At 55.1% G+C, this 24,364-nt stretch overlaps 1 protein-coding gene across 3 annotated transcripts in view; it reads left to right on the top strand.

Annotated features, from left to right (window-relative positions):
• The first annotated feature begins 649 nt into the window (after positions 1-649).
• The window catches only part of IGF2BP2 (insulin like growth factor 2 mRNA binding protein 2), a 75,472-nt gene continuing 51,757 nt past the window's right edge, over positions 650-24,364 (top strand). Inside the window, exons 1-2 of one of the 3 annotated variants that reach the window (XM_089780902.1) lie at positions 650-1,003; positions 1,968-2,028. In XM_089780902.1, the coding sequence (XP_089637028.1) occupies positions 829-1,003; positions 1,968-2,028 (236 nt within the window). In that variant the 5' untranslated portion in view covers positions 650-828. The remainder of the gene's footprint in view (positions 1,004-1,967; positions 2,029-24,364) is intronic. The other 2 variants (XM_089780903.1, XM_075937340.2) reach the window with 2 other exon arrangements.

The raw sequence follows: 24,364 nt of genomic DNA, 5'->3' as shown, positions 1-24,364 counted from the left end.
GCCCCAACCCCCCCACCCTGAGCCCCCAGACACCCCAACTCTGACTCTGCCCCCAGCCCCAACCCCCTGCCCTGAGCCCCCAGACACCCCAACTCTGACTCTGCCCCCAGCCCCACTCCCTTGCCCCAGACACCCCAGCTCACACTTGCGCTCCTTGCGGGTACTGTTGGCTCCCCCCGGGGGCGGGCTGCGCTCGCTCAGTCCCGGTACGAAAGGCGAGTGACTCCCGCCCCCGGCTCCGCAGCCCACGAGGAAGGAGACGCGGACGATCCGCGCCCCCAGCCCCGACCTTCTCCGGGGCCGGGCGCGCCCAGGTCTGCGCCCCTCCCGCGTCGAGGCGCCGCCGGGGCGGGGCTCACCCCAGGTGCCTCCAGCCCCCCACCCCGGCGAGGAGAGCGGGAGCGGCGCCTGGGTGCGCCCGAGGGCGGCGGGGGAGCGGCCCGGCCCGACCCTTCGTCCCCCAGGGGCGCGGCTGCCTGCCCCGGCCCCCGCCCGGCTCCGCAGCGGCCCCGAGGCGGCAGGCGGTGCCCAGCGCCCCCGCGCCCCGAGGGGCCCCCGCGCCCGGCCCCGCTCGCCTCCCCCCCGCCCCGGGGCGCGGCGAGCCCCGCACATGGCGCTGGGTCCCGGCGGGCGGAGCCGGCGCGGTGTCCCCGGGGAGGGCGGGGGGAGGCGGCACACGCGGGCTGGGCTCGGCTCGGCTCCGCCCGCTGCCCGGCTGCGGGGCGCTGTTGCAGGCTCCGGCGGGCGGGCGGGTGGCGCAGCGCGGTGCCCGGGTCTGTGCCGGCGGCGGGCAGCTGGGGCCGCGGGCTCCCCGCGAAGCGGCGGAGGATGAACAAGCTCTACATCGGGAACCTGAGCCCCGCCGCCACCGCCGACGAGCTCCGGCAGCTCTTCGGGGACAGGAAGCTGCCCCTGGCCGGCCCGGTGCTGCTCAAGTCCGGCTACGCCTTCGTGGATTACCCGGACCAGACCTGGGCCATCCGGGCCATCGAGACCCTCTCGGGTAAGCGCCGGGCCGCCCCGAGGGCAGGGGACCCGCCGCGCCCCGCGCCCCCGCGCCGCGCCCCCGCGCCCGGCCCGGCCCCGCGCCCCCCAGCCGCGCGGGGCCCCGGGACCCCGCTGGCCCCGGCCCCGCGCCCCTCCCCGGAGCGCCCCCGGGACCCAACGGGGCGCCCGGCCCCCCTCCGCCACCCCCCGCAGGGACCCGCTCGACCCCCCCGCGCTGCCCTCCCCAGCCCCTCGGGGTCCCCTGCCGCGCCCCCCGCCCGCCGCCCCCGCGCCCCCCTCGCCTGGCCCTGCGGGACGCGCCGCGCCCGCCCCGCTCCCTCGCCTCCCTCCAGCCCGGCGATTTTTCCCTGATTTTTTTCTCCGATTTTATTGCGAGGAGCCGGGGCCCCGGGCCCGCCCGCCGGCCGCCCCCTCGCCACCCGCCCGCCCTCGGGCACCTTTTTACGAGGTGCCCGGCCCCAACTCGCCGGGGGCGCGGAGCAAAGAGCGGCCGAGCGGCGGCCGGGGGGCCCCGAGCGAGCGGCAGCCCATCCAGGGAGTCGGAGCCACACGGCAGCGCCAGGCCAGCGCAGCCCCGCGCGCAGAGGAGCCGCGGGCCGCCCCGCGGGGCCGCCCCTGCCGAGCCGGCGCCCCGGGCCGGGCGGGGGAAGAGGAGAGGCCGGCGGGGAGCAGGAAGCGAGGCCTGTGGGGCTGCGCTGCGGGGAGATCGCCCGGCCGCTCCGCCGGCGCAGCCCCGCGAAGTCCTGCTCGCTCCGGGTGGCGGAGTGGGCGGCAGGCGCCCGGCATGGCTGCCCCAGCCCGCGGGCCCCGCGTCCCAGCCGCTCCCTCGGGGGCCGCTGCTGCCCGGGGGCCCGGGCGGGCGGGTTCCCCTGCCCGGGGCTCCCCACGCGCTCGGGGCCGCCCGCCCCGCGGGGGAGACGCCGGCCCCGCTGAGCCCCGGCCGCGCTTGTGTTTTCAAGGCAAAGCGGAGCTGCACGGCAAGGTCCTGGAGGTGGATTACTCGGTGCCCAAGAAGCTCAGGTAACCCCTCGGCGCGCCCCGGCCCGTGGGAACGCGGGGCTGGCCCGGCGGGCGAGGGGCCGAGGGAGCGGGCCAGCGCTGCGTTTTTACTTTCATTCTGCCTCGCTGCCTGCCGGCTGGGCTGGGCAGCGCGTCCCTCCCCACGCGGCTCGGCAGCGGGACCCCTCTCCGGCCCGGGCACTTGTTTACCAACGGCGCAAAGCCTCCCCCACCCTCCCTTAGAGCGCACGGCGGTCACAGGCTCGGGGAAGGCTTCCTGTGGCCAGGCAGTTGTCAGGAGCGCCCGGCTCATCCCGAGCCCCCAGCTCCAGTTCGGGCGCCTTGGCTTCGCTTCCCCCTGCTGAGGGGGACACGGGCCTGTGGGGACGTGGCTGGGTATCTCGCAGGGCTGGCAGCTGCATGGCGAGGTGGGGAAAAGCCCCTTTTGGGGCCTGGCCGCCGACTCTGGGAAATGTTTGTCCTGGGGTGGGACCCCTATGGAGACAACTTTCTGGGGAGCATAGAGACTGAGGCGAGTCACTGAGATGGGTGCGGAGCGGTCTGCCCGCCTGTGTGGCCACAGGGGGTTCCTCTTGGGGCTGACACTGTCCCAGGGTTGGTTTTGGTTCTGCTGTGCCCCTAGGGCCTTTTCTTCTTCCCAAGGTGACTGTTGTCACTCCCGGGTGCCGCATGCTCCAGAAGCTTTGTGCGCTCGTCATTTCGGTTCTGAGCGTGACGTCCTTGACCCCGAGAAATCCAGTGTCCTGTCTCCTTTGTTATCGTTACTGTCCTGTGAGCAACTTGTAACACTTCCCTAGGGCAGCCGTTTAACGCCAACTTTTATAAACCTGCAAGATCTTCTGCCCTCTTGTTCGAAACTTCCAACACTGCGGCGGGCATTTTTGTACCTTGAGAAATAAAATGGAAATAAAATACTCGGTGATGGGTATTCAGTGGCCTAGAGAGGCAGGAGTGACTTTTCGGAGAGGCCTCCCTTCCTCCTGGGAAGGGATGATAGAGTTGAAGTGTTTATTTTAAGGGGAAAGGTGTTTTTAGAGAGGTTCCAGTTTGCCCTAAGCAGGACTGCTAATCAGGTTGATGATCAACACAGAATCTTATGTGGTTTTGCTGTATTATCTGGTGCATTTTATTTGACGTGCGGCAAGATGGGAACTTTGCAAAGCTCAGAGTGCACGGGGCAGGACATCTTTTAATGTGCAACTTGGCCGTTTTGTTCCTGCTCTTATACCTCAGCAGTTGGCAGAAGGGAAAACTTTAACCCAAACTTCACACTGAAAATGGTTTGGTTGCCTCAAGAGGAACACAGTGATTCTAACTGGGGCTTGCATTACAAGCCAGCTTTGTCGAGCTCTTGGCAAATGAAAAATAATTCAGGCTTTTGCTTCCGACAAACTGAAGTTCCTCCTTCCGTGTTTTTAGAATAATTCAAACGAGATGTATTTCTGTTGCTGATTGGAAGGTCTTTGAAATCAATCTTTTAACCAGGCGTGTAGAATGTGTAACTTAAAAAACAAAGTCTCGACTTTGTGATAGAGATCCACAGCATGCTTTGAAAATGTGCTTCTGCAAAATGTATGGAGTGGAAATTCAGAGAGGCACAGGCTGACTCTACAAATTGTATGCAAAGGTGGTGCTTGAACGTGTTAGTTTGCTGCGGCTGCTTCACCTTCACGCTGGGTATTTTCAGTGTATTTGATTGTCAAGTATTAATTCTAAAATACAGTACCTGGAAAAATTAACTGAGGCAGCGTGGTGAGAAATGGCTCTCTGGCAAGGTGTCTGATATTGTTGGTTGTTGCTCATGTACAGAGGTGAATGATGTGATGGTGTTCTGGCTTCTTATACAATGAACATGCAGCGTTTTACCTGGGGGAGGGGGAGAAAAGAACTCTCTAATATTTCAAAGCAGCCAAATCTTAGCTGTAACTTTTTCTCCGTCGTCTTGTGCTCTCAGGACTTCTTTAAGAATATCCAAACTGCAGCCCAGTTAGTTAGAAGGACAGTTCTCTGGGGATATATTAACTTCCAGGTCTGTCACGTACATTACATGCATAGAAAGATGTGAACGGCGAATTTTTGTTTACCTGCAGGCATAGTAAAAGTTTGGTGCTCTCTGCCAAAAAAATAAAATGACTGAACATTGAGAGAGAGAATCGAATATTTCTTCTGCCTTTTTCTGCTCTCTGTTCAGCTGTCCCTGAGAGTTAGTGATTTGGTTTCCTCAGAGGATTGAGCTCCAATGTTTGGATTTGAGTGTGTCTTTTTTTTGTTTTTGTATATTTCTGAAAAAGCTCTTGCTTTGTTTTTAGATACACAATTAATATAAAGATGTCTTTTACCTAATATTAGTTAGCACAAAATGTTCAGTGTCTTTTGTCCTGGGTTTTATCGTGGAATAAAGGATTACGCAGGATTACCTTTTAGTTTTTCTTTGTAGAAAACCCACACATGATGCTAACATTTGTAAAAAGTAGAATTTGTGCAGTGAGGCAAAACTCCCATTTGATTTCACTGGCACCAGTATTTGGATACCCTTAACATGCGTGCACAGAGCCTTGTCAAACACCCCTTGTTCTGGCAAATTTGTTGTTAACTTTGTAGGGAGTTTTGTCTGAGTTAGCTGTGAAGGAGCTGAGAACTTTCCATGTTCCACACAAGTTGTTACTGTCCTGCAGCCCTGATGCTCTGTGAATGTAAAACTATTGAATAAAACTGCAGAGAACCTCTCCTAAATGCTAGCCTTTTCCCAAGTCAGTTGCATTTATTATTTCAAAATCTTTTGATTGGAGTTTGTGTTTTATGGTTTTATTTGATGCTTTTTATGTTGTGATCTGTTTGGACCTAGAGAGTAGCATTTGGATTTAACAAAAAGGGGAAACTTCTGTTATTCCTGTTACTGTACTGACATGTGTCCGAAATCTCTTTTGATGTGTAAATAGTAAATTTTAGTCTCACTGCTGTATTTAGTTCAAATAATTCCTGAAAAGGTTTGAGGAAATTAGCTTTTCAAAAACACAAACAAAAATGAACCTCCCCCTCTGTCTCCTGATTATGTCTTTATGTAGCTAAGAAATAGTGTAAACTAGTCAGGTAGGTTAGCTACTTTTTATACATCTTCCTATGGTAATGTAGAAGGGTTGGAAATTACAGAGCTGGGGGTGGTGACAAATAGCATGAAGTAGTGCAGGAGAGTGTATGAATTTGTCTTTCATGAGTTAAAAATCAGCAATTGTGATCTCTCTACTGCAAATGATTTTTGTCTCTCATAAGAATGTTAAGGAAAACAGTAACTCAGTTGTTTTTGGTTTGTATGTACTACATTGTGTAAGGACAAAGTAACTTAAAAAAAACACCCCACTTTTTGTCATGTAAACTTTAAATTCTCTGGTAACAGAGAATGTTTCATTTGCTTAAAATCACATTGTTTCAAGAATTTGTTGAATGAGAAGCTTTACTGTGTTTTAAAAAAAGTCCTGAAGTTATATATTTTCTGCAGATGTATTATACATTAAAAACCTTGATTCTTAATTGCAGATTCTGAATACAAATCTAATAGCAATAAATATTAGAATTGCAGCATATGGACCAAACAAACCTGTTATTGCTAACTTTCATGTACTGTGTATTTGGCAGAAATAAAACCAATTAGTTTTAATAACTCAATGTAATGTTCACAATGCTTTAAATGTGCAGTTTCTTCATTTGAAAAGTCCTTTTTTTTATTATTTCAGTATCAGTTTTAAAAATGAGAATGCACAACCTTAGTATCCTCTAAAACCCTGCAGTAGGTGAGCTAGTTAGAGAAGTCTTCTCATCTAATTTAATAGAACATTTACTACATATTTTACTTTCATATTTAATGGCAAAACTCCAGTAGTATATCAATTTTCTGATTTACTTTCAACAAATACAAATGCCTGACGCAGATAGAGCTAGATTTTTGCTATTGAATCAAAGCATTGCATTCTTTTTTTTAAGAAGACCCTGTTTCTAATAATATAGAAATCTGCTCCACTTTTATGAAACTTGTCTTCATTTAAAAGCCGCCTTTGTCCATGGCGTGTCCTGGTCCTCTTTTAGTGTTGCCTGTGGTTATGGAGCAGTTGTTCAAGAGATGGGGCAAGCAGCAACTGTCAAAATGGACTTGTGAATCTGATGTGAAAGGGAGGGGGGAGACCTTTCTCCATTTCCAGAAGGAATTCTTAGCTCCTTTTTAACTATCAAATGTAGAAAATTCAAGGCTGAAAACCAGTGTGTGTCTGTCGAGCGGGGTTCCTCCAGGGAAGAGTTTGCTCTTCTTTTTAAGAGGAAAAGGAGCACTGACAAAGCATTCAGACAAAGTCAGAAATGGAAGACACTACAAATGGTTTACGTATGCCCGAGCATTTGCTCTTGTTGTTGAAGCAAATAATCAACACGCAGTTTGGACCAAGAAAAATGTCCCTTTTCAGGGGTAGATTTTTTTTTTATTATTATTATTATTTTTTGAAACTTCAAACTGTTTGTTTTCCGTGTGATTCACCATTCCAGTCTGAAGCAGAATGTTCACAACTTCCCCAAGTGGTTAGAAACTCTGGTCTGAGCTTTGTGTGTAATTTTCATGATTCATTTTGATGGCAATTGTTAGAAGTAAAACAATATGTATTTTCTTTTAAAAAAAAAAAAAAAAAAAAGGACAGCGGGGCAGAGTCTTGACATGTCAGTGCTTGCTAAATGTTTTCGTCCGGTCATATTCACTCGCCATCCACTGATTGTTTTGACCATTCTGAACACACCTATTTGTGACCGAAATGATCTTCGTGCAAAACGATCCAGTTAGTGCTTTCTCTAAGAACCTCACCCTGGATCGAGACACGACTGACACTTTGCATCTTTAGTTTCTCCCATTTGCCGCCTCCTTGCCCGTGTGCACCCAGGTCATTCTGTCTGTGATGCAAGGAAAGACCCAGGACTTTGCTAATCTATGAAAGTTTGGCTTTGTCCAAAGCTCATTTCTGCCACTTTTTTTTTTTCCAGATACTAGTCAAAGATTTAAATGTCAGCTGTGCTCCTGCAATTCTAGCAAGGAGCAGAATGGATCAAAGTCATTTAGTTTTACAAAATGTAACCAAGACTGTTACAAAAAAGTAATTAAAGGTTTCCCTTGGACATGGAGTGGATCTTGCAGGTGCTGCGTGAATTGAGTCTCAAACCAGTGTGTCTCCAGTACATGCTACCTGAGTATCTTTCAGATCATCTTAACCAGCCATGATTTAATCCCAGTTAGACCTGTGGTCACTGGTTTATTGAAGAGTGATGACATTGCATGCTTTTAAAAACTAAAACTTGCCTATCCCACCGCAGTGTAGAGACTTGGCATTAGCTGGCAATGCAACTGTGTTTTCAAAATGTGAATCGCTGCATGGGCTGAATATTAATTTAGCAAAACAGAATGACATGTCGTGGGACCCGGCATGGAAAATATTTATCCCCCTCCAAAGTTCATTGTCATTAAAACACTTTTTAAACAGCTCTCTTCCTTTATCATTCCACTGGTTACTTTTGCAAACTTATAATTTGCATTTGGTGGCATGAATGGGTTCTATTTTGGGCAGCCAAATTGCAATGTTCTTTCAGCATTATTTTGAAGGTTTTAGTTTTCCGTCTTTCTGATTGGGAACTTCAGTTTGGTTTTTCCACACATTATACCCACGGGAGGGGGTCGTTGCTGGGGGAGCCGACTGCCGAGCCCAAATAGAGGGAAATAACTTGAGTTTGTTTGCTGCAGACCCTTCCTTGCCTGTAGTAAATGCCACTTCATCCGGAGGACTAATCCATTTTTAACGAGTGAAGCCTACTTTTCCAAGAGGGGCTGGTTGGTTTTTTTTCACTTCAGATTGCACCTTAAGGTGATGCTTAGCTGTTGAGGTTTATTTCTTGATGACAAGACGTTCCCTTTTTTATAAGCATTCCACATGCTGCTGAAGTCTAAATTTCTAGAGTGGAATTAAGTTGCAAGCCTCCATGTCAGTGTGTAAAGGCAGCTGTTCTTCTTTTACCGTGTGTTTAACTTCTCTGAGCGTCAGGTACACACGTTTATTGAGGGGAGAGCAGACCTCTGCGTAAACCATACCAGTCGTTATATTTTGTCAGTTTGCTGCAAAACCCGTCCGCACCGATTTGTAAATGCACCTGCCGAATCTCTGAAATCTAGCGTTTGTTTTCAAAAAGGAGATTTCTCTCGCGGCTTGTTTAAAGCAAAAAGTAAACAGTCTCCAGGATGTGTCTCAGAAATCTGTGTCTATACATATTGAAGGTTCATCCGTTGTATGCATGTGTTCCTCCTTTCTTCCTACCCCCAACACGTAGAAGGCTACGTCTTGAAAGGGCTCTGACGTGTGTGAATGGAGGTGTTATCCCGTCCTCTTCAGGAATGGGGTCTGCTTGGAACAGTAGAGTATTCGGATTCCTTAACAGCAACATGCAGCTTTTTCCAGATGCCTTTCTTGGAGTTTCCGGGGCTGAAAAACCTCTGATGTGTGAACAAAGTGAATTGTCTGTAGTGGCAACACAGAGCCAAGGTGGACGAGAACATAGATTTTATTGAATCAGCTTCCGCTGGGAAAAGAGACAAGCTTCCCAACTTGCCCAGAGTTTTTCTTCAAGTCGGTGCAAAGATCTGGTAGCGGTGACATTTTTTTCACCCGACACTTCTCCATTAGCCGGTCCCCCTCCCCCTCCCTTTTGTGTTGCTGTTGAGGTATGAGAGTTGAAGCAAATCTGAGAGTACAAGCATTTGTTGTGTTTCCATCCATCTCCCCGACACTTTGCCGTCAGAGACCATGAGAAGAAAACCACTTACCTTTCTCAAGTCAATAGCGGTTGGTTTGTTTGAGACTGCGGCGAACACCCACCCTAAATTAAGAAGAGCAGCTGGTTTGAGTGCGTGAAGTCACTTCCAGAGTTGCTGGAAAGTGGAAATTTTATACATAACCGTATGCTGATCTCATCTAGAGGCAAAATACAGACTAGAGACCCAGGAAAGCTCCACCCAGGCCTCCTTAGCTCCTGTCTCCCATCGATCACTTTGTTGATTTCAAAACCAAGTCCAGTGTAATTGTCTTAGAGACCCTCTCTGCAAAGCACCCGGCTTTGGTGCCCTGATGGGTGGCATACGCTAGTTCTCTTTATGTGTCTATGCAGGCAGTGTTGTTGTGCTATGGTAGCTCTGGAGTAGCCGTGTTCCCCATAGGTTGGGGGGGGAATTGGGGGCACCCGCCCTCTACATAAAGCACCTATATTTAGTCACGGTTAAAAACTAACATTACAGAGCGTCTTTGCCCAAGCCAGCAAAAATTGGCATCTGTAATTTTGAAGGAACTTGATTCCTTCTTTAAAGGAATTTCTCTGGCATGTTCTAGCGGTGTGCACTGATGCAATGCGTTTGATAGAGATTGATCTCTGTTTCTCTCTAGTCCGTATGCCTCCCTAGATGTACACTAGGCTAACAGTCTTCTTCCCTCCCACCTATCTGTCCTGTTAATTCATCCTGATGCTGCTTAGGGAGGGGACTGTCTTGTGGTTTGGGTGTGTACAGCTCCAAGCACAGTGGTTGTTGGCACTACTATCAGACAGTCCGAATAGCATGCCCCTGTGGCTGTAAGTTTGCTGTTTGGGGGGGTGTCTTGCTGGAGAGAGCTCCAGACAGTTGCATCCTCGCTGCAGTGAAGTTTGCAGACGCGCAAGGCTTGCTCACGTGAGAAATGCCCATGTACGAAGTAGGGATGTTAGCGAGTAGTCGACTGGAGCATCAGCAACTCGCTCCCCGCCTTGCTGCCTCGGAGACGTAGCAATGCGGGAGAAAACAGGAGCCGGTGCCGCCTGCCCTCCCCCTGTTTACCTCGGTCAGACTAGGTTGAGGGACCTGCTGCGCATGGCTGCGCTGCTGCTTCTCCACCTGGCTTCTCACGGGCCCACTAGGCAGACACCAGCAACAGTTTAGTGTTCCCAAGGCCTGGGTTACGGGCTGCGGTGGGGGGCAGGGTGTCGGCCTCTCTCATCCTGGGCCACCGGGACTTCCTCCCCAGCCCCCTGCAGTCCTGGCATGGCTGCTGCTTCCAGCCCGCCCGCGGCAGAGCACGCTGGAGAAACGGCAGGGTCCTCGCTCAGGTCCTGTCTGTCCGCTTGTTCCCTTTTCTCCAGAGCAGCCACCCCCTGGAACCAGCTCCGTTACTCAGCGAGTCCTGCACCTCCACCCTAGCCTCTTCCCCTCCCCGCACCTCGTCCGCCACCTCCCCAGCCTCTGTGGAGAAGTGACGGGAGCTGGTGCCAGCTAGGAGGTTCAAATGCAGTTATGAAAGTAAACATGTAACTGCAGCGGTTACATGGGCGGGGGGAGTTCTCATTTATTCCCCCCGCCCCTCCTGTACTGCTGCCTCTGAGCCAGAGGCAGCAGCACGGGAGAGGGAGGTCTGCGTGTAACTGCACGGTAACCAATGAGCCCTGGCGCATCGGTTAACCGTGTGAACAGCTCCACTTTCACAGCCGTAGTACGAGCCACCGCCTGCCGCCCTGTTTCACACTCTCCTCCTTCGGGCTGGTCTCTGAGGCTAAGTTTACACTAGACCCGGAAGGTTGGGTTAAGGTACGCGACTCTAGCCATGTAAAACGTGTAGCTGAAGTCTGCTTGCCTTAAGCTGAGCTCGGCTAGGAGAGCTGCTCTCAGCATGTGATTTAGCAGGCCTTAACGAGACCCGCTAAATCAAACGCCAGATGATCAATCTCTCGTGCGGCATGTGAAGACGGGGTCTTAGACTGAGGCTTGTCACAGACCCAGGGTCCTTGATCTGATCCCGTCCACCTCCCTGTGCTTCCCCTTTTGCTTCCAACCACCCTGCTTCCCTGTTCTGGGATTTTCTCCTGGGCCTTGAACTCTCTAAGCTGTGTCCCCCACCTCCTTCTCCAGACACGGCCCATTTCCTTCTTGCCCCCAGCGTTCCGTCTACAGCCACCGCCTAGACCTTGGCCCTTCTGGCTGGCTCCTGCCCAGATGTCCTGTTTGGGAGCCCTTCTGCCAGCTCTGAGCCAGCTGGGTTTCCCTAGACAGGGTCAGTTCCCTGCTGGCTGGACGCACGGGGCTCCTGTCTCCTGTGCTGGCAGGGCCGCTCCAAGGGGCTACGTTAGAGCAGAGACTAGGGGGTAAAATCCCATTTCACTGAGATCCCGCAGGGCAGGGGGGCCGCCCTAGCCCAGCTGGGCCCACTGCACTGCAGGCTGGTCTGACCAGGCCGGGCTGAGCCCACCGTGGGTGGCGGCTGCTCCAGCCGAGCCAGGCCCATTGCATCGCACCGGGCCACTGGTTAGCTGGTTATGTCCCTAGCAGAGACCATGGCTCCTTGGGCCTGCAGCTCTCTGCCATCTCCAGCTGAGCCCTCGGCATTTGGATCTCCCCCCCCGCTCCCAGCCCACTTCTCAGACTCCAGCAGTCACCCCTGTGCCCCTCATCGTCTGAGGCGGGCTCCCGGGGGGATAGGCCCTCGCCCACTGGCCTCCCTGGTTTTTCCTGGCTCTCTGGCTGGCGTGTCAGGTCGGGGGGGCAGGACTGCGAGGTGGAGAAACCTTGTTCCTCCCCCCTCAGAGATCAGCGCCAGGGCTGAGCAAGCGCTGAGCTCACCTCTCATGCTCAGCCCCCCCAAAAAGTCAGGGTGGAAGGAGACTAGCACAGCTGGAGGCGGAGGAGACCGGGTGGGGTGTGAGGCCATGATGGGGACACGGCCTTGTTCAGGACTCTTCGGCCTTCCCGGGGTGGGGCCTCCATCTTGTTTGCGAGCCTGCGGCCGTTGTCATGTAGCCCGAGGACTCCTGCAAGGTGTCTGTGGATTCCTTTCCGTTTGCCCGCCCTCCGTTCCGGAGCCCTGGGCTCCCGCCTCTGCGTTCAGGGAGTGTCGTTTTATGAATGGCCCGAGACAGCTTGGGAACGAAGCGTGCCCTGGTGACAGCGCCGGCGACTGAATGAGCTTGCGTTGGGAGGGAGGAACAGGCGTTGAGCAAACAGCAGAGTCTGGAAATCCTGTTTCCTTCAAGGCTTGACATGAGCAGGGCCCGAGGGAGGCAGGCGGAGAACAGACGCAGCAGGGTGTGTTTGAGAAAATCCCTGCTCCCGGACTAACCCCCCTGCTCCCCAAACAAGAGAAAATGTCTGAGACGGGAAACTGGGTCCTGTGTGAGGGACAAGGAGTCTGGATGCCACCAGAATGGTTCTCGTGCTGAAGTGCTCAATGCAACATTTTGGTGGGCGGCCGGCCGGACGCTGTTGAATTCCTGGTGACCCAGAGGAGACAGCTCCTGTTTCCTAAGGGGACTCTACAAAGAGTGTCCCCCTCACCATGTGCTTCTGGAAAGTGCAAGCTCCTCTGTCCATGTGGAGTAGATTACTGCAGGAGACCCCATTTCTGTCTCTGGACTGCCCCGTGCCCAGGGGCCTGGCTGTGCCAGTGTTTTTGCATCAAAGCCAATCAGAGTACACTACATAATTGGTGTTGCAGAGTGGTGTTTTCTGAGACCACCAAAAATCTTGGATCTAGTGTAAGATAGAGGGGAAAATGCCTAAGTGAATATAGAGCATATACTTTAGTTATATGGACGTTCACCAACTATCAATAAATCAGATATACCATTATTCCAATGGGCAGCAGTCTCGACATTTTGGAACACGGGGAGTTGTCACAAGTCAGTCACCAAGTCCAAACTAGTTCTTTACCTAGCTACATGCACGCATGCTTGCTGCTTTCATAGACTTACAGGGCTAAGAAAGGAGTCATCGTGTCCAGCCCCCTGCCCTAGGCAGGACCAACCCCAACTCAGTCATCCCAGCCAGGGCTTTGTCAAGCTGAGACTTAAAACCTCTAGGGATGGAGATTCCACCCCCTCCCTAGGGAACCCATCCCATCCTCAGGGAAATAGTTCTTCCTAGTATTCAACCTAGACCTCCCCCACTGCAACTTTAGACCACTGCTCCATGTTCTGCCATCTGCCCCCACTGAGAACAGCCTCGCTCCATCCTCTCTGGAACCCCCCACGTCAGGTAGTTGAAGGCTGCTATCAAATCCCCCCTCACTCTTCTCTTCTGCAGACTAAATAAACCCAAATTCCTTAGCCTCTCTTTGTAAGTCATGTGCTCCAGCCCCCTAATCATTTTTGTTGCTTTAAAAGGACCAGTTTCACAAGGCTTAAAACAATTATGAGCCAAATCAGCTGGGAGAAAGAAAGAAATTAATCTGAAAAATATGAATAAGTGGGAATTCTTTAAGAACACTTTACGAGATGTCCCAAAAGCCACAATCCAGGAAGGCCATACTGGTTTAAAAATTACCTGATTTAGAGGTAATGTGAAGGCACTTTCCAAAACTCTGTGTGGGGTGTACCTATGCAAATGGAAGAAAGGGAAAATTGGTGAGTATAAATCAGAAGCTAGGAATTGTAGAAATTTAATAAGGGAAGCAAAGGGAGACGAGGAGAAATCCATGGCCAGCAGAATTAAGAACAATAAGATTTTAAAGTATATTCAGAACAAAAAGAATCCTTATAGTTGTACGGATCTGTTACTAGAAGTAATGATAGAATCACCAACAGTAATGCAGAAAAGGCAATATTTCTCTTCTGTATCTTGAGGAAAAAACCAGCTGATGCAGTCTCGTCGTATGGTAGTGATGATGCTCTTCCCATTCCACTAGTCTCCTTGGAGGATGTTAAACATCAGCGGTTACAATTAGACATTTCAGTATGTTCAAAAACCTCTTGCACCCAAGAGTTTTAAAAGAGCTGGCTGAAGAGCTTGCTGGATCATTAATGTTGATTTAAAATAAACCTTGGAACTGCCGGAGGACTGAAAGAAACCTAATGTTGGGCCAATAGTTTAAAAAGGTAAACCTGATCACCTGTGGTCTACAGGCAGTCAGTTTGACATCCACCCTGGGCAAGATGAAGGATTTGATTAAATAAGAATTAAAAAGCAGCCTATAACTAATGCCAGTCAGTGTGAGTTTATGGAAGCGAGGTCCCATCAAACTAACTTGATATCTCGTTGATTAAATTACAAGTTTGTTGACGAAGGTAATAGTGTTACGTCATAGACGTCTGTAATGCATTTGACTGGGTATTGCATGACCTCTTGATTAGAAAAACTAGAAAGAGATCAAATTGACAGCGCACGTTAAACGGATTAAAAGCAGGCTAACTTGATGAATCTCAAAAATGTAACTCAACAGGGAATTGCTTTGAGCAGATGTCTCCAGCAGGGTTCTGTAAGGATCCGTTCTTGGCCCTATGCTGATAGCTTGTAGACAACACAAACATTGAGGGAGTGCTAAAGAATGAAAAGAAGCAGGTCACAGACAATGTGCCTACTAATTTTTTCCGTCCATGGGTGGAGTAAATTTTGGCATATGCACGGGCGGATGTGCACCACCAATAGAAACTCACGCTGCCCGCTGTGGGTGCTCTGTTAATCAGCTGGGTGGCATGTGAATTTCTTGGGCAGCTGTCCAAGCGCTCAGCTAAGGGGGAAGGCGGGTTGCTGGCACAGAGCAATCTGAACCGTATGGCAAGCTGGGCACAGGCAATCAGTGCCTGTTTTCAGATGGCTAAATGGCAGCGTGTACCTCTAGGGACAAAGCATGTAGGCTAGACTTCCACCGGGGGGGGGGGATTTTATCTTGGGAAGCCGTGGCTGAGCAAGTTTTTGGTGTTGTGGTAGAGAACCTGTTGAACATGCTGTGACGGCGCGTTGGGGATCCCCCGTCTCCTGCACCCCGAAATGGCACAAACAGACTGCACCAGCCGGTGGAATTGAGGAAGTTTATTGCCTCTCCAGGATACAGCACAGCACAGATGTAATCTGGTCACAGAGCTGGGCTAGGATGCCTCAGGCCCCCTTGAGATGGGGGAGACTGGGCCCCTAAACTCCAGCCCCTTTCCCTAGGCTGTCTCCTCCATGCTCCCAGACAGCAACTAACTAACCCTCTTCCAGCCCTGCCCCCCAGCCAGGGCAGCATTCCCCTTCCTTTGTTCCTCTCCATGGGGGGTGTCTGGCCATACCGGTTGAGAGATCCCTTTGCATAGTGACTCATCCTGTTTCGCTGGGTCGTGGTACCCACGGCAGCAGTGGGGGTTACCCCAGAGCCAGCAGCATAGAAACCAGCCAGGTTCCCCCACTACGTCACACATGCCAGAGGAGGTGGTGAAGACCAGGAATTTAACAGGGATCAAAAAAGAGCTAGCTAGATTCATGGGGGTTAGGTCCATTAACGGCTCTTAACTAGGATGGGTAGGAATGGTGTCCCCAGCCTCCGTTTGCCTGGAGATGGGAGACTGGATGGACCATGTGATTCCCTGTTGTGTTCTCTCCCTCTGGGACACCTGGCATTGGCCACTGTTCGCAGACAGGACACTGGGCTGAATGGACCTTTGGTCTGACCTAGTCTGGCCACTTTATGAGCTCCATGTGTGATGCTGTGGCCAAAACTGGGGAGTCTTCAGTAAGAGTGTGACGGCGCGTCGGGGTTTTCCCGTCTCCTGCACCCCCGTAGTGGCACGGACAGACTCCACCAGCCAGTAGAAGAGAGAGTGTTTATTGCTTCTCCAGGATGTAATCTGGTTCCAGGGCAGGCCTAGGATGCCTCAGCCCCCCTTGAGATGGGGGAGACTGGGCCCTTAAATCCCAGCCCCTTTCCCTAGGCTGTCTCCTCCATGCTCCCAGACAGAAACTAACTCTCTTCCAGCCCTGCCCCCCAGCCAGGGGCTGCATTCCCCCTTCCTTTGTTTCTCTCCCTGGGGGGGTAGCTGGTCGGACAGGTTGAGACACCCTGGCCTAGTGACTCATCCCCTGTCCTGCTGGGCCGTGCTGCAGGCAGCAGCCAGTGGGGGTCACCCACAGCCCCAGCATAGCAACCAGCAAGGTACCAACACTACGGCACAAAGAGCCAAGAGCTTCTTTTCCCTCTGTATTTGGCACTGGTGTGGCTGCTGCTGGAATCCAGTGTCCCGTTCTAGTGTCCACAATTCACGGAGGATGTTGATACATTGGAGACAGGTCAGAGAAAAGCCACAAGACCTCTTGCAGCGCTAGTCTCCAGGAGCGGAGTCTGCTTTGCTTGACAAAGGGCTGGTAGGAGCAGACTTACAGTCGGTAAGTACCGACATGGGAAGCAAACATTGGCCAAGGGGTTCTTCCGTCGCACAGAGAAAGGTCTAAGGGAGCCAGTGGCAGGGCACTGAAGCCAGATGGGACGTAAGAAGTACGTTTTCAGTGTGAGAGCGATTGCCACTGGAACAGCTCACCGAAGGGGTGGCTGGCTTCCCCATCACGGATCACTTTTAAATCAAGGCTGGCTGGTTTTCTAAAAGCTCTGCTTCGGGTACGATTCTGGGGTAGGGCTCTGTCGTGTGCTCTGCCTGTCAGCCCAGATGATCACCATGGCCCTGTGAGGCCTGAGAATCTTCAAATCGGTGTGTTGCGTCTGGGGAGCGCTCAGAAACCTTCGCCTTCCTTTCGGAATCAGACTCCGGTGGAACACCCAGGTGCTTTCTGTGCGGCACGTCACTGTCCCTTCACTTAAGCCGCTTCTCTATGGCGTGGGATCTCTGTGGGGCCAATCTGCCCCTCCCGGCTCTTCAATTTCCTTGATTGCAAACTGCAGTGGGCCCCCAGAGTGGAAAGGAAATCGGTCCGGAGCACATCGGAGGGTTATCTTTATCCCCAGCTCAGTGTAATACTTCCACTTCTCTATTGCAGCCTAATTCAGACCTCTAAATAGAGGTGTGTGAAAGAAATGTTACTAAATTCTCCCTGATGGGCACACTGGAAGAAAAGGGAGGTGTAGCCGGAGAGATGCCACGTTAGCGTCTAGTCCTCATTTTTATCAGTTCTATATGGAAATAGACTTATTCTCATACAGTGTTAAAAATCCGCACGGATCTTTAAAAACCACCAACCTGGCATGTGGGAGGAAGTGAACCAGAGGAGTGCTGAGGACAGATGTGTAGTGACTCTGTGTTTGTACCTGTTTGCAGTCCCTGTGATCTTTCTGCAGAGAAGTGGCGTCTTTTGTCCCGGAGTACCTCAGACTGCCTGCGTGCTTGCCAGCTTGTGTTGTTTTGTTCGCTTTTATTCTCTGCAGATCTGGTCAGCTATCAGACGCCAGGTGCATGGAGATTTCCTGCCCCCCCCCCCCTTTGTTTTGGTTTTGTTTGCCCAATATCCAAAGATCGCTCCCTCCCTCCTCTCTAACGAAGATTAAGGCTTTTCCCACACAATTCCTCTACCAGCTGTTTTGCCCTCTTTGCAACTGGGTGAGGTCTCCCTTTTCCAGCCCTGCCGTTTGTGGCTAGGCATGACCTAGGAGTGGAAAAATGTATCTTTTAAAATCACCGATTTTTTTTTTTTTTTTTTTTTTCTTCCAAGAAGGGAGCTACCGACTCTCCTGTACTGGGTAGCCAGATTCCTTTCAAGATCAGATACAGTGTGAAAGGGCCTGTTGGGTTCAGCTTTTTACCCCCTGAAAAAGGAGACCAAGCCGTGACTTTGCAGCGGGTCTCTAACCATGCGTGTGCGTGTGCGTGCGTACACGCATGTGTCGGCGTGGTTTCACAATGACAGAAAATGTATCGGCTCGCTCCTAGAGTGGGCCCTGGGAGGGAAGCAGTAAGAGAACGTGGCTTTCCGTACTTTGGCGATTTCCTCTCCCTCGTCCAGCGGATGGCTCACATCGATAGGCCTCGTCTTTACTTCAGAGGCGTTCTGAGACTGCTAGGCCCGTGTCTTTCTACCGGCAAACCCTCCCGACGTAGGTGGTGATCTACCACCCGTAAAGGAGTTATTCCGGATCCCCGAGCACATCAGCCGTACCCGCGCCGGAGTGTGCGCTGGCGTAGCTGGGCCTGCACTCGGAGCATGGCTGTGCAGGCAGACGCCCTAATCAGCAGAAGCAAAACAATGCCACCAGCCTAGGCCGTGTTGCATGCAGGGGGACCCACCCTGCTACGGTCCTCTCTGGAGCCTCTACGGGGTGAGGCTGGGGATTAATCCCTGCCAAGGGCCCCTCTGCGAGGCAGGGGTTCCTCCTGCGTTTCCTGTAGGGACGAGTCCGCGTCCTTCTTCCCCTGCTGGGGCCGCAAACGTTGGCTCGATTCGGTTCCTAATACAGCCCCCGAGCCTCAGGCCGGTTGTGTAGCTTCCAGTCCCCCCCAGAATGTGCCCTGAGCGGGCGTCGCCTTGCTCCGGCCGGCCTCGTGTTGGTAACCGCCCGCGGACACGTCTTGGGCTGTGCGTGGTCACGTGTGTGGCCTTCCTGCCGCCCCAGCTCGGGCGTGAGGCCTTCTTCCCACTTGCGGGGAGGGCTCAGCGGCCGTGTGCTTGTGTGCCCTGTTCTCTGTGGGACAGAGCCGCCCTAGGCTGCGGGCCGGGCCAGCCCCCTCGGCACAGGCCTCGGCCTCCATTAGCTGGGCAGAGCTCTCCTTCAGCGTGTGGCCCTGGGCTCCGGTCCATGGTGTCATCTGGTTGGATTAGCAGGTGACTGTGCGCTCTGTTTGTAGTCACCGTCGTCTCCCTGGGCAGCGCCCGGGAAAGATGCTGCTGTTGTGCCGGGGGCGGGGGTCTGAGCCCTGCTCAGGGCGGGAGCGGTGGGTACAGGGGGGGCGTGTGGGTACACGTGCGCCTGCGCCGGTTTATGATGGAGCTGCTCTCTTCCAGGACTGAGGGCAGCTTTCCCCGTGTCCCACCCTTTGAGGCGCTGCCGGCGGGATAGACGCCCTTCCCTGGCCCCTACAGTCTAGCCTGGACCTGCCCCGGCTGGGGGGACAGGAGCCCGCGCTGCCCGCTGGAGCTGCAGCGGCCATGGAGAGGCATTTCTCACCTGGCTGCAAGCTACGGCTGTGAGAGAGGGTTGGGGTTGTCCTCTCCCCCCCCCCCCGGGCGGTCTGCACCTCCGCCCTGGCCCCGTCCCCTCATCACCCCATTCGCCAACCCTCTGCCTCAGCCCTGAGCCCCCTCCGCCCATGTGTGGACCGACTTGTCAGGTGACACATCTCCCTGTTGGCGCGCCTACTGCACGCCAGCTTGTGTCACGCGGACGTACCAAACGAGCAGGAGCCCTGTTCCTTGGTCTCGCCCTAGGCGCAGGGCCTGCCGGCGTGGCTTGTTCGTTCAGGCAAGGGAGCGCCCCACAAGCACTCTGGGCCGGGACGTGAGCCACTTGCCTGTGGAGACCCTGCGGCACTAGCCGCGTTCTTCCCGCTGCGCCCCCCCAGCGCTGGCGACCGGCACTAGGTCCTGACGGATTTACTCCGAGCCAAGCAAGAGTCGTTAGGGGATCCGCCTGGGTGCAGGGAGGGTGGGCCCCCGCATTGGTGACTTGCCTTCCCGCGAGCCCCAGTCCCAGACCGGCAGCCTGGTTCACGCTTGTTGGCTCCCTGAAGCCAGAAAGAGAGAGCACTGCAAATTACCAGCGTTGACTTCGCCTCCGTTCCCTTCTGCGCCGTTAAAAGATGGAAATGAGGAAAAGAAAGTCCCTTGCAAAGACATACGGGCCAGCGACACCTGCTATGGGAAGCGAACACGGCGGGTACGACGCGAGCCCCTGTCCGTGGGTGTGACACACACGGGGAGGTCGTCTCTGCAGACTCTGTCCGTACGGGAGGGATTTTTCACACCGAGTGCCTCCGTCTCCTGCTAACGTCCGGGGGAGCTGGAGGGGACCTGGCGCTTGGATCTCATGGCGTCCAGCTGTCCCCTGGCTTTGCCTTTTGGGTTTGCCTTTTGGGTTGCCATGGGAGGACTTTGCGCGCTGTGGCGGAGGCTGCCCGGCTGTCGGAGATGACGCCAGCGAGGGACCCTTTTCGGAAGAGGGACCGAGGAGGGTTGTATTTATAGTCACAAAGTGCCAGAGGGACTGTGCTTTCCTTGCAGTGAAGTTGTGATGGAAACTGCAGAGGAATCAGCCGCGGGCGGCCGGAAAATACCCACGTGGCTGCTAATTCAGGAACCAGGGAAGATTTTACAATTCTCTGCCTCGCGTAGCTTTCCTCAGCCACGCCGGAGCTTTGGGCAGGCTGGGTAAGTTCAGCCTCACGCCCCTTGCAAGGCCTTGGGGAGTAACCCCGTTGTACCAAGTGCCTGGCTAGCAGGCAGGGACCAGCTATCCATCGTGGTTGCTCGGGGATCAGAGAGTCCTGGCTCTCCCAGGGCGCTGGGGACACGTGGTTCTTTGCAGCAGGGGGTGTTTTCACCCTTGGAGGCGGCCACCGCGGATCCGTCGGCTGTTCCCGCACACCAGAGAACAGTCCACCTGGTAAAACATTCATAGCTTTGCATCCTTTGGACTCGTTATTGCAATGTCTGAGTGGGTGCTGGGTCCCCTCTCTCTTGGGGCTGGGTACCGGGATGGGGGGACATCAGCTGAGCTGGGTCAAGGGGCCCCCTCCTTGTTTAACTAGGGCTCCGCTGGTGCGAGGGGCCGAGCGGCCGCACCCACGAGGGAGGCCTGGCTGACCAGGGAGGGAAGCGAGTCCTGGCAGCAAGCCAGAGAAGTTCTTTTCCTCCAAAGGAGCAGACCCGATTCTGGGTCCCTGCATGTCTGAGCTCTCTGGCTGCTGCGTTTGGACGTTCTCCCCTCTGCGTTCGGTGGGGAGAAGCGCCGTAGGCTGCATACAGATATGGCCCTGGCCCTTCGGGATTGCCACGTGTCTGAAGGTCTCGTCTCAGTTCTGGGCGTTCGCTGGGTTCACCAGCTGCCCAATACGTGGGCAGTGCGTGTGCTGTTTCTTACCTCTGCAAACCCTGACCTCACCCTTCTTCCACCAGCAAGATGTAAACCGTGCCGGGAGGGTGGCGTTCGATTTCCAAAACCAGAGTCGCCCCGGTGGAGGAAAAACCGCTCGCTTTTTGTCCGAGCATCCGCAGTGCGGGCCGGAATACACATCTGGAAGGAGGAGATGGGCTACCCCCTTCGCTGCCTTTGCAGCAGTATTTTAAATCTTCCATGCGACCCATTGTAGGCCCTACGTAAACAACATCGATTTGATTTCCTGGTGACGGGACGGTGGGTTTTCAACCAGCGCGCCCAGGTAGTTAGGGCAGGGTACAGCCGCTGGTCTTGCAGACGGTTTTCTGCCTGAAATGATGCGCAGGTGTAAAACGTGGGTGGTTATCTAGCATCTGCAGTGGCATCTCTCACAAAGCCTCCTTCTGGACCGCAGGCACGGAGAAAGCAGCGATCTCCCTCGGGAGGTAATGCCGTAGGCTTGCAGTGTTGCGTGTGCACGTTAAAACCTCCCTGAATGTGGGGGACTGGTCAGGGTCCAGGGGTTGCCATAAAAATCTCCCAGCTTTCTAGGTCTGAGTTTGCCCCTGGGTTTATTGCACTCTCCCGACTTGGTGATTCCCTGCAGGGCTCTTTGGCTCCAACGTCTTTTGGGCTTTTGTTCTAGCTGCTGTTTGAATTTGCCTCTCCCCTTCGTGGTCACGAGGAAGTCGTGAAAATGTGAACCCGAGTGCCACCAGCACCGGTGCCTGCAGCCAGCTAGAGAGACAAGCCCTGCCGTTACAAAACGTCCCATTCATCTCAACGGGGTGTTAACGCAGAACCAGCGGGACTTAAATAGCAACGTTGTTAACTCCCTGCTGGTCAAGGCACATCTGAAAGGCAGCTACCGTACTACAGTTGGACCTCCCTGGTCCGGCACCCTGAACGAGGGGTCCTGCTGGATCAGAGGAGGTCCTCTGCCAGGGCTCCCTAGTCTGGTGGGGCACCCCTCCCCCGGGCTCCCTGGTCTGGTGGGGCACCCCTCCCCCGGGCTCCCTGGCTGGCTTGCATTCCCGGGCACCGGGGCTCTTCGATCCAGCATCGTCGGGGATCCTGTTTGGTTTGGCGACAGAACGTGCCCACGCTGACAACGAGCCCCCGATGGGATTGGCGGCTGTTGTACTGAGCAGGGCCTCCCGGTTCACCTCGCCACGCCAGGTTTCGGGGCACCCGCCGTGGCGCCGAGCTGGCAGTAGCAGCAGGGACGCCGGAGGGCCTCTCCACGGCAGGCGTTCAACTTGGTTGTGGAGGGAGCCGGGTTCTAACAGGCCGTAAACCCGGCCTCATTCGCTGGCCAGGCTGGTTACCACCTGCTTTGGTGCTTTGTGTACCCAGCGCGGTTTGCTCGGCGGAGGTGCGGCATCCGTGCCGCACGGTGCTCTCCCGCCCTGCGGGCAAGCCAGAGGAAAGGGCTGGTAGCCGCTCAGGGCTGAAACCCGGCTCACGAAGGGCTGGTCCCGGCACCAAAGCTTTCTCCACCCTGGCCTCGTTCGGGCCGCACAGCTGCAGTTCTGGTCGGGCCGCACAGCTGCAGCGGATCCTGGACGGGGCTCGGACATTGCAGCCGCTCAGGGCTGGACGGTGTTGGCTGTTTGCTGGCAAATCGCACCCCTCCCGAGAGTTCAGTAGGCACAAAATCGGAGTGGGACCTGCTGGGTCATCGAGTCAATCAGTGACCAGCGGAGGCTTGCGGACGCCACCCCTCCTCTGCGCACAGCCTGCCTCCGGCCCGCCTCTCCCCTTGGCCCTGCTCCGACCGGAGCCTTCCTCGCAGGGGGGGCTAGGGCAAGCTGGGAGGAGACCCACCCTGGTGGCAAAACCAGGTCACCGGGGAGAGGCCAGCAGAGCCCGGGCAAATCAGCGGCCGTGGACGCCGGGCGGGGCACAAGGGGCCAGCCACGCCGGGAGCAGGGCGCAGGGCCACGCACGCAGACCAGGGGCAGTCGGAGCCCAGCTGCGGGGAGCCCGGCCCTGCGTGGGGGCCTGGCCGCGGAGGGCCCTGGCATGCGTGGCCCTGTGCCCCGCCTCCGGCGTGGCTGTCCCCTCACGCCCTGCGGAGGCCCAGCCCGGCGTCCGTGGGCGCTAATTTGCTCAGGCTCTGCCGGCCTCTCCCCTCGGTGACCTGGTTTTGTTTGTGGGCGTCTCTGCCTGACGGTTTCCTGCCCTACGGGAGGGACCGAGGGTGGGTTGACTCATTTCCTGCCCTGTCCTCCGTGCGGCTGCATCTCCGCTGGGCTGCACTTCCCTCGCCAGGCCTGGAGCGGAGGCCACCCCTTGCTCCGAGCTGCCAGGCCAGGCCTCAGTCCGGCAGCAGCAGCCTTTGCAGGGAGCCCAGCGCCCTCCCCAAGCCGTGCAGGGCCAGCAGTGGGGGGAGCTGAGGGGATCCTTCCCCACCGGCCCTCGAGGAAAGCCAGGCTCTGCTGCCCCGAACAGCCGCCCTCCGGCCCTCGCGGGCCAGCTGCAGGCGGGGAGAGTCGCTTTGTACCAGGGAGTCTCGTTTCCCTGCTCCTCCCATGGGGCCTTCCCCCTGCAGCCAGTCGGGCCTGTCGGGGGCTGGGGGCACGGGCCCCCGAGTTGCTGTGCTGGGACAGTGCGCGCATGCCCGGTGTCCCCCTCTTCTCGACCAGCCCCGGGGACAAGGGGCTGGGCTGCTGGGGCTTGTGGAGAGAGCTCCTCCACCCCCGTCCCCCCTCCCAGCTCCTCGCGGTGACCCCGGGGCTCCCCTCCTGCTTCCAGCCGGAGCGAAGGCTCCTGTCAGCACGGTGCCGAGCCGGCCCAGGGTTGCCCTAGGTGCCGAGCCAGGGCCTTGGTGCCGTCTGTGGTAGCTGCCAGCCTCCCGGTGTCGACGCCTTTTCCCCTCCCTGAAGCACCAGCGGCTCTTTTGCTCTGCCCCGGTCAGGCAGCCGGAGATGCCGTTGCCTCCAGGCCTGTCCTGGCTCTGCCCGGGGCCAGTCCACATGGCTTCCCCGGGAGGGAGCGGTGCCACGGGTGGCATCCGGCTGGTGCGAGCTTGCGCCAGTGGCTGCGCTCGGACAAGCTGGGGCGCAGCGGCCCCTCCCGGCGGGGCTGCGGCCGAGTCGGCTCTGCTGCACTTTGAGGTGCTCCGCATGGACCTTCCCGGCTTCCCATCGAGACCTAGATTCTCAGGCCGTGCCCAAGCCAGTGGGAACTCCAGCAGAGCTTGTAGCAAGGTGTCCAATTGTCCAGGCTGGAGAATCCCTCGCCCCCCTGGGCGCATCTCCCCGGGATCGATTGCACTCCGGGTTAAAAAGCGGCTGTTTATTTCTTGCCTTTTAAGCATCGTGGGCTGAGAAATTTCAGGTGAAGGGCTGAGAAATTGGTTGTGGAAAAAAATCCAAGTCCAGTTGCTGCAGCTGCCCACTCTTCTCTCTGGCTTCCTCGCGCTACAAAAGTTGCTGGATTTGTTTGTTTTCAAATTGTCCGGCCCTGCGCTTTCACTTTAGCCCCAGCTGAACTTGCAGCTGAGTGGAAATCCCAGG

This window comes from Pelodiscus sinensis, chromosome 10 (assembly GCF_052426305.1).
Source record: "Pelodiscus sinensis isolate ZL-2025 chromosome 10, ASM5242630v1, whole genome shotgun sequence".
Classification (NCBI taxonomy): domain Eukaryota; kingdom Metazoa; phylum Chordata; order Testudines; family Trionychidae; genus Pelodiscus; species Pelodiscus sinensis.
Note: the sequence above shows the minus strand (reverse complement) of the source record. Positions and strands in the feature narration are given on the sequence as shown.